The sequence below is a fragment of the Syngnathus leptorhynchus genome, chromosome 14 (genome assembly GCF_054491065.1).
Source record: "Syngnathus leptorhynchus isolate UIUO chromosome 14, UIUO_Slep, whole genome shotgun sequence".
In the NCBI taxonomy this organism is placed as follows: Eukaryota; Metazoa; Chordata; class Actinopteri; order Syngnathiformes; family Syngnathidae; genus Syngnathus; species Syngnathus leptorhynchus.
This window is the reverse complement of record NC_141208.1, coordinates 2,352,860-2,364,684: the sequence shown is the minus strand read 5'-3', so window position 1 is coordinate 2,364,684 and position 11,825 is coordinate 2,352,860. Positions and strand designations below refer to the sequence as shown.

The following is an 11,825-nucleotide window of genomic DNA, read 5'->3' as shown; positions in this document are numbered from 1 at the left end:
CAAAAAAAAGTTGACTGAAAAATAATAACATCTAAAAATGTATTTAGACTCCCTTCCACCAATGACGAGCATTGGATATTATTGAGTATGTTCTAAGTCTCATTTTTAAATTTGAACATTGCGCTCCGATATGCGGCGGTTGTCGTGATGACGTCGAGATTTGACTGAAGCTGGATCTGTAACGTTGCTGGACGTGGATGAGCATCCGTCGCCAATCAAGTGACGCGTACGCGTGGCTGTAACAATAATGTCACTTCATTTCTAAGACTGGCTGGCAATCACTTCCGTTTGATTCAACCATCATTGTGAAAGTTCTGTAAACTGCGGTGATGTGACGCTTTCTCCGACCGCCGCATCCGGCTCGGCTCGGCTCGGTTGCCGTCATGGAGCTGGAGCAAGTGACTGCGGAAACTGGCCGGGGAAATGAGGAGGAAACTGGGCTCAGTCTGCATCTGGACCTCGCAGACACAGGTGGGAATTGATGCATTTCACATGTTTGCATCCATCATACATTGCCCCGTCCCGAATGCGCTAGTCAATTCGCCATTTTGAAGTGCTGTCATATTTAGTGAGGAAAGGTTTATTCCATTTTTTTTTTTACATTGAGTAGCTACAATGTGAAGGGTTATCAATATTTGTGAAATCAATTTGCTTATTCATGTAAAGACACTGATCATGTTCATGATTTCTGAATCAATATCACCCTAACCTTTTAGATGCCCCCATAATAAACCCCTCAAATGTTGTGCATTGAATATCATATTCAGAAATTAGCTCAGTAGTACTACCCAAAAAAAAAAAATGCTTTCCAAGTGGCTCACATTGATGTTACGACTAATTTATAAACCACTGTAACATTATGCACAGGCTGAATAACACTGCTTGATGATAAAAAAAAAATAAAACTGCACAAATCTGGGGGAGGAAGGGGGGAGGGGGGTGTCAAATTTTAAATATATATCTCTACTCAACTCAAAAGTTAAACACAACTACAAATGTCTCTTAAGAAGCTGTTAAAATGAATAACACATAAGATTGTTAGATAAAGGCGGATCACAAGTTCAAGCATAGCTGGTGTTTTGTTGCAAAATGGCCCAATAGGCTTGTTTAGGATGCAACACTTGAAAGCTTGGAATAAAACTGCTGGAGGGTAAAAGAAGGAATTGTTTATGTGGATACATGAACATGAAACGGGTTCTCGACACCCATCCCTAGTGGATTTAATACCTCAGCCTCTTCTCATCTTTGCATGTCTTTTTTTTCCCTCCTCCCTGTCAGCTCTTACATAATGCGACATGGAATTATTAGAACATAAACCACACACACACACTAATCCTTGGTTGCTATCGCTTCAAAGAACCTCTGCAGATATTCAAGCAAAAAAATAAAAAAATAATTCAGAGTATGCGTGACAGGTTTATGATATTTAGGTGCAATCATAAATTAAGAGTTACATCAGAGTATATTAAATGTGGAGTGTTAATGTGTCAACCTGCATAACACTGCATAAAATTAGCATCAATTTACCGGATTCTTCTTCTTTTGCATGATGCCAAAATGGATTTAAAAAGCAATATTCCCTCCAGAAGACTCCTATAGTAAAACGATTTCCGAGAACACTCAGGTCCCTAATATTTGAGTTTTCAAACGAGCCAATAGGAAACGGCTTGAAACTTACACCTCATGACATAAAATTCTTTCTTAACCCCAATCCTCCGTATGGATATGTCTCTACCAAATCTTAATCCTCATTGTTATGCTTGACAGGCTTTGTCTCGGGATTAAGACGCAGGTTTGGACGTCTGGGCGCATTGCTTTACATAGACTTGTACCTTCCCATCGGCTCTCAAAATACATGTTGAGACATTTGCAAATAAAAGATTTACGTGCTTGTTTTATTTTATACTTGATGGGTAGCTGGATAGCTAATAGTTTGATACTTTATTGAGATAATTTCGTTTTTCCATCAAGACAAACAAATGACATGAGTGCAAACGTAAAAGCACAATTGCATAATTTGAATAAATGTTATTTTTTTGTATTCTTTGTATTTACATATCCACAAATGATTTTTTTTGTCAATGTGCTATCGAGCCTCCTAGATGAAGCGACATCTGCTCCAAATGCTTTGCGTGCTTTAAAAGTTCATTATCCCTACTTTGTACTTAATCTTCGCCCTGGCATGGCCTGAAAAAAATGACATGACCACGCAAACCAAGTAGTTTGTTGAACTTTAACGTAAATAAAGTCATTTCGTTTCCCTTTGACTTCCTCCACTGCTGCTTTTTCTTGCCATGCAAGCCAAGTAACCAACGAGTCATCTTATTAGCTGGTCTGGGAATCCTTGTGTCTGGTTGGTTAGCAATGTGATCTTCAGACGTCAGCCAATGGTGACACGAAGATTAAGGTGGAAGTCAATCCAATAGAGTGTTTTGCTTCTCAGGACCAACGTGGTTCTTGTAAGAATAGAAATCCTGTCAACTGCTCTGGTCTGATTCCTTTTTCCTTGACGTTGCTTTTCTGTTTGGGGAACATCAAACCTAAACTCATTTGCTGGTGAGTTGAGTTATAATTTGCTATAAATTAGGTTGCGAAGGTTTTCAGTTCTGAAACAATTCATCGAGTAATTCAAATCATTCGATTAGAAAAACGCATCAATTAATTTTTCCTCTGACTCGATGATTCATTGTGCAGTAAAGAATACGTACTGTCTTCATTTTCTAAAGAAAACGCCAAAAGCATGTTTCGTCCGATTACTCGATTAATCGATGTAAACAAAATCGATAATTACTCGAATACAAAAATAATTTATAGCTGCACTTTTGACTGTAGAAAATTAATTAGTACAGGCAGTTGGTATATTTCTTAAAAAAAAATCTGTATTTTTAATTCTATAAAGTCGTTTGGGACAATCATGCGAGAGTCAGGCACCACTGAGCTCCCCAAAATTCCTACGACAGATCAAACTTGTTTTTATTCCTGTTGTCCATTTTGGCAGCCGAATCCGTTTGTCCCTTTGTGTACTTTTAGTGGAGGACCTTTGAAAGTAGTAGTGCGATGATATTTGTCATGTACAAACCGAGGTGGGAAGCAGGTGAATCAATATTGATACCAGTTACATCTGGACAAATAGATGCCGCCTGATTCTACAAACAATGATCACATTAACATTTGCCCTTGTATTTTCCCTCCTGTTTGTGTAGATCCAGACAAAAAGTGTCAAGCAGAGGTGAGTGTTCCAACTCGTGTTCCTATAGGCTAAAGTCTGAAATGACAAAGACGTCTATGTTTTGATACAGATGCCGTCCCCATTTGGAGCAGGCCAAGCTCACGAGAAGAAAATCGGCCACAGGAGAGTCGATGCCTCGGGAGAGACGACGTACAAGAAGGTTGCCATTTTTATCCTTCTGCTTGTATGTCGTTCCGTGGAACTATTCATCTTCTTTTTTTTTTTCAGACCTCCTCCTCCGCCTTAAAAGGAGCCATCCAACTGGGTATTGGCTATACGGTTGGCAATCTCAGCTCCAAGCCCGAGAGAGACGTGCTCATGCAAGACTTCTATGTGGTGGAAAGTATCTTCTTCCCCAGGTGGCTTTTTCTACGAATGGTACAGGAAACATTTTAGCCAGCGCGGTGTCTAATCCACTTTTGGTTTCGTCGCAGCGAGGGCAGCAACCTTACACCGGCCCACCACTTTCCAGACTTTAGATTTAAAACCTACGCCCCCGTGGCTTTCCGTTACTTCAGGGAATTGTTTGGAATCCGGCCAGATGACTACCTGGTAATGTTTTTTTGTGTTTTTGAAATTCGTATCATTTCAAATAACTGATTTGAATCATTGAAAATTGGGGTGTTCCAAAACTTTTGAGCAGTCGCGTACAGGACGTTTTTAATTTGTTGCACGGCAAAACATCCAAACAGCATTTTTAATCATCACCGCTTCAAGCGCCAATTAACAAGGCTCGAACTCATCATTTAATCCACTTCACAGATCTGCACAATTTTCTTTCACGCTCTTGATCCATTTTCAAGATAGCGCTGTAATCGCTCCATCGTGAGCTAAATATAATTTCCGTTATGTGGGTATTTTTCGAGTTCTCCAAAAAAATGCGTGCTGTCACACATTGCACATTTGCATACATGTGCAGTCACACGCTGCACTTGGCAACAAGTCTTTAAGCTCATGCGCTCTCATCGTGCCAGAGGAAGATTAGCAAACTAATGCTCCCTTTTTTTAAACTCAACCAGGAGCAACACTTTCTGTCGCTCAGTTTTTAGTAAACCTACCAAAATATTCAATCCTGCTGAAACTTTTGCAACCAAGTTGCGTCCTTAATTCAGTTTTCCATTCCATTTGTGCTTCTTTCCAGTATTCCCTTTGTAATGAACCACTGATTGAGTTGACCAATCCAGGAGCGAGCGGCTCCATTTTCTACGTAACACGTGACGATGAGTTCATTATCAAAACTGTCCAACACAAGGAGGCAGAATTTCTACAGAAACTGCTTCCTGGCTACTACATGGTAAGTCCCACGTTAACACACAGTTGCCATTGGTTACCAAATGCATCAAGTTGTGTGTCGTCGGAGGGGTTGGACCTAGCTAAGTAGTCCTTAACAGACTTAGCACAACCGCAGCATGAGCTAAGACCTCATGTGTCACGCTGTCCTGCAGGTGCAAGGAAACAAATAAAATTTAAAAAAAAATGGCATTAGTCAGGTACATAAAATTGAAGATTTTTTTTCACTTTTTCACTGCCCTCTCCAGAACTTGAACCAGAACCCTCGGACATTGCTTCCAAAGTTCTTTGGCCTCTACTGCGTCCAGTGCGGGGGGAAAAACATCCGACTGGTTGTGATGAACAATATTCTCCCGCGTTCTGTACGCATGCACCTTAAATTCGACTTGAAGGGCTCCACTTATAAGAGGCGAGCGTCGAAAAAAGAGCGAGAGAAAACCAAACCCACTTTTAAAGATCTGGACTTCCTGAGCGATGTTCCCGAGGGTCTCAGTATGGACCAGGACACGTACAATGCTTTGGTCAAAACCCTGCAAAGAGACTGTCTGGTAAGACTTCAAAGTCCACGTCCTTTCCAGGAAATAAAGAAACATCAAATCTTCTTCAACTTCTTCTTTTCATGTCAGGTGCTGGAGAGTTTCAAGATCATGGACTACAGTTTGCTCCTCGGAGTCCATAACAAAACACAAGCGCAGAGAGAACGTCAATCCCAAGGTTCGCCAGCAGGTGGCGTGGATGAAATGCGGCCTGCTGCTCAGAGAGCTCTTTACTCCACTGCAATTGAGTCCATACAGGGAGGGTCCACATGCAGGGAAACTCTCGATCATGATGACACGTAAGTCTCACAAAAAAAAGCTTATCTACACACACACACATGCACACACACACACACGCACACGCTGAATGATAAGTTCCCCCCTGTTTTTTAGAATGGGTGGGATTCCAGCCGTGGGAGTCAAAGGAGAGCAGCTCCTCCTGTTCGTCGGCATCATCGACATTCTGCAGTCCTATCGGTATAAGTCGCGCATTTTAATGATTCATTTACTATTGATGCCCAAAGACAGTCACTTTGAGACATTGGGAGAATTTCAACAACGTTAGAGGAGATTGTGTTTTAGATGTCAGTCATTTTGGAAAGCAAGCCCTTCACTCTTTCTAATCAACTAAATCACATTTTAGAAGCTTTTTATTGCCTCGTTTGGTGAACAGTGACTGATTTTCATTTTATTTTCTATGAGACCCATTGTCAGATTTTTGCAGATTTTTTTTGCTGTAATACCCTAAGATGCCACAAGATGGTGCCAAAGTATAGGCCAAAAAGGCAAGCAGTAAATGCTGTCAAAGAAATGATCTTCAAGCTAAATTTAGCCTGGGTTGTTAGTGGAAGTTACAGTTTTTGTGTTTCCTGAAATGACTTAAATTGTCACAAGATGGCGTCAAAGCACTGTTTAAATATGAAAGTAGTGCGTACTGTAACAACACTTTGGCTGCTTTTAAATCAGATCTCGTCTACATTGCGCATTACAAATAGATGAGCGCTAACAAATTCAATCCAGCCCTGTACGACCTGTAATAAAATCTAAAGCGCAACTTTTAGCAGTTAATGCTTCGGATAAGTCGAGTGAGTTGACCTAAATTATTCAATTATCTTTCAGCTTGATTAAGAAATTGGAGCATTCCTGGAAGTCTCTCATCCACGATGGGGTGAGTAGATTTCCATCTCACGTAGCACTCAAACAAATCAAGCTACTAAAACTGCAACTGCCTCATTTCTTTTAGTATGTCTTTTATGCAGTACACATAAAATAGCGCTCTGATATCAGTCGTTTGTTTCCCTAACGACCCTCAGGACACAGTATCCGTTCACAGGCCGGGTTTCTACGCCGAGCGCTTCTACAAATTTTGTAGCGCCGTGGTCTTCAGGAAGAGCTGCTGTGAGTTTGAAAAAAAAAATAATAAAAAAATAGCTGCCTAATATTGTGGTTTATGAAGATGGATTTCTTTTCACAGCATTGAGACCATCTCCTTCAAAGAGAGGTCGAGGAACTCTCGCCATGTTAAAATCCGGGTCGGCCGGCCAGCGTCCTTCGCAAAGCGACGAGAGGCAGGAAAACCTGGAGAGCCTGCGAGGACCTCTCAGCTTCCTCGTGCTGGAGGACAGCGGTAGGTTTTCGGTGCAGTCTGATATAAATCCCAAAATAATCTCTGAGCAACTTGACAGCTCTCACAAGTCATAAAACTAAAAAGATGACCTCAGCGCTGGATTTATTTTTATTTTTTTTATTGCTTTGTATTTGCATTGTTTCATTCTGAACTTTGGCACGGCAACTTAAATCCTCCCCACTTGAGTGTTCCATTTTCTGTTTAAATGGGATAAAGTCAACCTTTATTGATCTTCTGGAGAAAGAACAGCTCAGCAGTAGAGCAGCAGTGCCAACAAAATAAAAGTAGAAGCAAAACTTTCCCAAACTAAAAGTGCACTCTTAGAATACCTAAGCCATTTTAATCACCTTTTTAATTTGTTTTCCTTAATATTTATACAATACTTGGCCTTTTTAATCCCAAACGTTCCCAGCTCAATGCTCATAAACATTGCAAGCTCGTCTGTATAAATTCCAGAGCTGTCATCGGCCGCGCTGCAATCTAAGAATCGAAGCCGGGGAAATAAAAAAAAACTGCCCAGCGCTTGTGTCGCTCTGCTAAGCTGGGTCAAAATGACCCATCAGTGCTTCTCCCCAAAAAATCATATCCTCTTCTGTTTGCCAATTAGGGAGAGAGCCGCCTTGCACGCCTCCCTCTTTTGAAGACGCCACCACGGCATCAATCGCCACCACGCTCTCGTCCAACAACTCCTTACCCACCAGCACCCCCTTCGATACACCCGAGCACCCGCGCTGCAGGAAACAAATGCTCTCACCCAATATGGCCAAGTGAGAGGAAAAAAAAGAAAAAAAATCCATTTAAAAATGAACAATGTCGAATCATTCATCTTGTATCATTTTAGGCTCCACAAAGAGATTGTTGACGTTCATGAGAAGAGACTGGAGACCATAACGGTAGAAGTTGAGCTCAGGTACGCACAGTTTTCATACGTGATAACATCAAGAGGTGTCTAGTGATGAAAAAAAAAAAGTTTTTTTGTGCGTACAGTAAAATTCCATCCAGCACCGAACTGACACAGAAGACCGAAGCGAGCTCGCCAGCTGACAATCATCCCAGCTTCATTCCTCCTCCTTCCAGCGACTCATCCGCGCATTACTCTACGCTTCCTCCCACCTTCCTGTCCTCCTCCGCCACTGCTCAATCAGCTTGCCAGTCCTCCTCCACACTTTCCTCTTCCATCCGCCCCTCCACCCAACCACTCACCTCCCCCCTCACACGCGCGGCGACCCCTCGCACGCAAACTCCACGTTCCGCTTCGGCGAGCCCTCCGGCCCCGAGCGCATTGCAGCCGTCTTCGGCGTTTACCCCCATCCGTCCCGCCTCCACGCAAAGTTCCTCTCCCCACCACCCTGCGGGGAAACCAATGAGCAATCAGCTGTCCGTCTCCAGCAGCCACAACTCACTGGATGGGGAGGTGCAGGTTTCCGATATCTACTTTGTAAGTCCTTTTGTACTCGTGTCATTTCGTTCGGCTCGGTTGGAAATGGAAGCGGTGTTTTCTGGCACTCTAGATCAGGAGCCTGGTATCAACCGAACCGCTTCTAAAAATAGCACGGAAGGGCAATCTTGTGTTCCGAGACTGCCGGTCTAGTTGGCAAATGAAAAAGATTTTTCTTCCTTTTGTTCATTGTTATTGTCAGTGTCTCGCCGGTGAAATAGAGTGAAAATCTATCTTTGCTTCCTTTGCTCTGCTGGGTCTCCTTGCAGTGGCTCAGTCAGGAGAGCGTGATAGAGTTATGATGGTGAGAAGGAAGGAGAGCTCGCACGCACTTAAGGGGAGTTTCTCAAGCATGAGGCTGCTTCTGCTGCCAGCGCTTGTCGTTTTGAACGTGTCAGCAAAAAAAAAAAAAAAGGCCTCCTTCGCTTGCATGATGTATGTCAAGCTGCATTCCTGCGCCTGAGCAATGTCATGCAGAGCTCACCATCGATTGTACAGTTTTTTTTTTCTTTTATAATTCATCCATTCATCTATTTGTCCATCAGTATGCAGATGGCAGATATTGGGTGTACTCTCCCGTTCTTGGGCGTCGTAAGCTAAACTCGAGCTCGAGTTACACCGTAAGTCACCAGCATGATCGTTTGAGTCCTGGACTGATCACGGCTGTAGGAGAGAAACTCGCAGATTTATTTGTGGCTCTTCAGAAGTTGTCAAATGTGCTGAATCAATTGTAAATTCTCTCTTCTGAAGGGCCGCCATGACCATCTTGCGACATTTCAGTTAGGCCGTGTTAAGAGTTTTGTGTGTGTTTGTATAAGCTTCTTTAGAGATGTAGTGGCTTTTAGCACGTCTGATAGGACCAAGGTTATTAGCGGCAACTGGATCTTCTGCCCCAAAATGAATAGTCACATCATAATTAAAGCTGCACATGAGAAGTTGGATTCATACACATCTATAATAATTCATAAATCTACTACTACTACTTGAGAAAAAGTGTGAGGTGATTATTTAAAAAAAAAAAAAAGTTTGCAGCTTTATATGAAACTGTGACAAGGAATATCTTTGCTTTTGAAGGCTTTTTGTCATCATTTCCTGCATGACTGTCCTCCTCCTTTCTCTTATTGCTGCCCTCTGCTGGTCAAATTTGGTAACGTCAGACTCAGGACGACCAGAGCTGTGTGCATTCTCCTCATTCCAGCTCTGAGGATGACTCATGAGGAACGTCAGACAGTAAGTGTACATCATCCGTCCGTCTGTCCGTCCGTCCGTCCGTCCGTCCATCCATCCATCCATCCATCCATCCATCCATCCATCCATCCATCCATCCATCCATCCATCCATCCATCCATCCATCCATCCATCCATCGACTATATTTCTCAATATTTACTCTATTTGTCTTTCAGTCGCTCAGAGAGGATCAGCGAGCAGTTGTCGATCAAACTGACTCCTCTGCTTCGATGCTGAGAACTTAGGTTGCATGTGGACTTTTGTAACTGTGATTCAGATCGACCTTCAAAGCATTTCGTCCAAATTATGCTCATACTGTACATAAAGGCATACTCGGTCATTCATAGAAATACACATATAAAAACAAAACGTAAAAGTAAGAAGAGAGAATTCTCAGAAATGAAATTCTGGACAATTTAGAATGGTGCAAAAATGATATTGATCAATATGTTGGCTATGCTATATGGACATATTGTGGCTTTATTTTTTTAGCAACATAAACATCCAGGATGTATTGGTTATTTATTGCACTTTATTATTGCACTTTTCAAAAAAAATCTCATTTTTCAATCAACAGATATTGTCTCGTGCACCAAGCAATGTCTACTGGTCCAATGTCAAACATGCCTTATTGATTGTCACATTTCGATCTGCAATACATGATGTGAAAAAAGATTTTTCTAGTTTTCAATGAAAGCATGATATAGATGGCGAACATCCTTTGACAAAGTGTTAAGTCAAACACTTTTGTGAATGTGTGCACACCAATAATAATAATTAAAAAAAAAAAGGCCATTCAGAAAAAGAAAAAAAAATACCTGCATGGAGCGTTGGCCAGCATTGAAGAGTTCTTCCCGGTGTGATGATGCTGATATTGGGCTTGCCTCTATGGCTGATGCCGCTCTATCTTCAGCAATCCCAAACGTTTGCCCTCCTCGCATCCGGAATCTCCAAACGAACAATAATCTAAAATAAATCCAAATGAAGCAGTTTTCGACCTAATGCATTGACTAAACCCTGTCCGGTCAATTCCTAGGACTGATAAACTGTGTTAACTAGTATGCATTTGAAATTCAGGACAGTTCTGTTGGTGAAGGAATAAAAAAGATTTAAAAAAAAAAGGAAGTTGAAGTTTATTTTCCCAAACGAACAACACGGCAAACATAATATATTTCTGACCCAAAACACTAGCAACTGAAAATTGTTGGCTTCCTGTCAAACCCTGCCATGTGCCATGTTCAAGATCACCACAGGTTTGATCATATGTTTGACAATGCATGAGAGTCTCTCTTGTGGCATGGAGGTAAATTACATCAACGCAAAACTAATGCAAAAGGACAAACAAACAAAAAACTTCCTGGTTTTCAGATGTCATGGGAAGAAAAAAAATGGTGCCACAATTAATAAAAATCTCTGCTGTGGCACATTTATGTAAGTCTATCTATGCTTCCATATGTATAAATGATATCTTGACAGAAATTGTAATTGTGCAGTACTCTATTGATGTTATTTTCATTTTTTATTATTTATCATGATTTACTTTTGTTCCTTTCCTGCACACACCCGAGAATATATCGAGAATATAGTGAATAAAGTGCATGTAAATATACTTCAAATAATTGATTCTTTAGCTAATCTCTATTCAAATGTTTCCATCGCCTCTCCCATGAGAATCAATAATCCAGCAATAAATATTGATAACGGAATTGCAAAATTCTTTTCAACTCCCATCAAAACCCACAGAGGGTGTTTTTGTGTGTGTTTGAGAGTGTGAGAGGAGACAAAAGTCAAGAGCGAGCAAGCGAGCGAGCAGGCTCAGATCAAGGGTACCTTTCGAAATGTCTTTGAGTGGAGGACCAAGGCTCACCTACGCAGAATGCCTTGCCTCACCTCTCTTTGCCTCCTCTTCAGTCATCTCCATCTTTCCTCAGAATGTGAAGATAACTTGGCATAAAAACCTGCAGTCGCTGGCTCTCTGATGTGATCTTCTACTTCTGTACGTTCACATTTTACTTGGCAAAGTGGGCAAGAAGTGTGCTTGCATGCCAGAAGAGAGTCCCCCCCCCAAAAAAAAAAAAAAAACAAACTTTGCCAGTGTCTTACGGCACTGTTTATCTCTGGCAGGATGAAGAAAACAGCACCATTGATTTCTAATCCTAATCCCCCTCTACCAGCCTGCTGTTATTGATCATCTATCCATCCATTAATGAGATGAAGGGAAATAGGAACGGAGGGCCGATGAAGGACAAAGCCAATATGTCGGTGCGTGCCTCGTCTCTTGTCTGCAGCCAAGCGTCCCCTGTCACTTCCACGTTTGGCGTCGAGGAGAATACACGATTCATTTTGGATGACCAAATACAGCTGAGCCGCTTTGCCTAAATATTGAACGGCCATGATATGGATGAATGCGCTAAACTCATGTAGGATTCAATTTCAATTCCAAAACAATGTTGTGTGATAATCAGTGATTTCCTCCT

At 41.7% G+C, this 11,825-nt stretch overlaps 1 protein-coding gene across 1 annotated transcript; it reads left to right on the top strand.

The window, feature by feature from the left end:
- Positions 1 to 327: 327 nt before the first annotated feature.
- LOC147045910 (phosphatidylinositol 4-phosphate 5-kinase type-1 gamma-like) lies at positions 328 to 10,651 on the top strand. The gene is made up of 18 exons (XM_085929754.1): positions 328 to 471; positions 3,204 to 3,229; positions 3,300 to 3,389; positions 3,458 to 3,588; positions 3,664 to 3,781; positions 4,371 to 4,523; positions 4,768 to 5,067; positions 5,146 to 5,354; positions 5,449 to 5,532; positions 6,175 to 6,223; positions 6,369 to 6,453; positions 6,530 to 6,682; positions 7,290 to 7,449; positions 7,524 to 7,592; positions 7,670 to 8,120; positions 8,666 to 8,740; positions 9,278 to 9,350; positions 9,525 to 10,651. Exons 1-17 carry the CDS (start codon positions 384 to 386, stop codon positions 9,335 to 9,337), a joined length of 2,301 nt encoding a protein of 766 aa, XP_085785880.1. The 5' UTR covers positions 328 to 383; the 3' UTR covers positions 9,338 to 9,350; positions 9,525 to 10,651.
- The last annotated feature ends 1,174 nt before the right edge of the window (positions 10,652 to 11,825 follow it).

Excerpts from the sequence above, each read along its gene's own strand:
- LOC147045910 (XM_085929754.1), top strand. The coding sequence starts at position 384 with ATGGAGCTGGAGCAAGTGACTGCGGAAACTGGCCGGGGAAATGAGGAG. Across the intron at positions 5,533-6,174 it reads GACATTCTGCAGTCCTATCG|CTTGATTAAGAAATTGGAGC; the intron begins GTATAAGTCGCG and ends ATTATCTTTCAG. Across the intron at positions 6,454-6,529 it reads GGTCTTCAGGAAGAGCTGCT|CATTGAGACCATCTCCTTCA; the intron begins GTGAGTTTGAAA and ends TTCTTTTCACAG.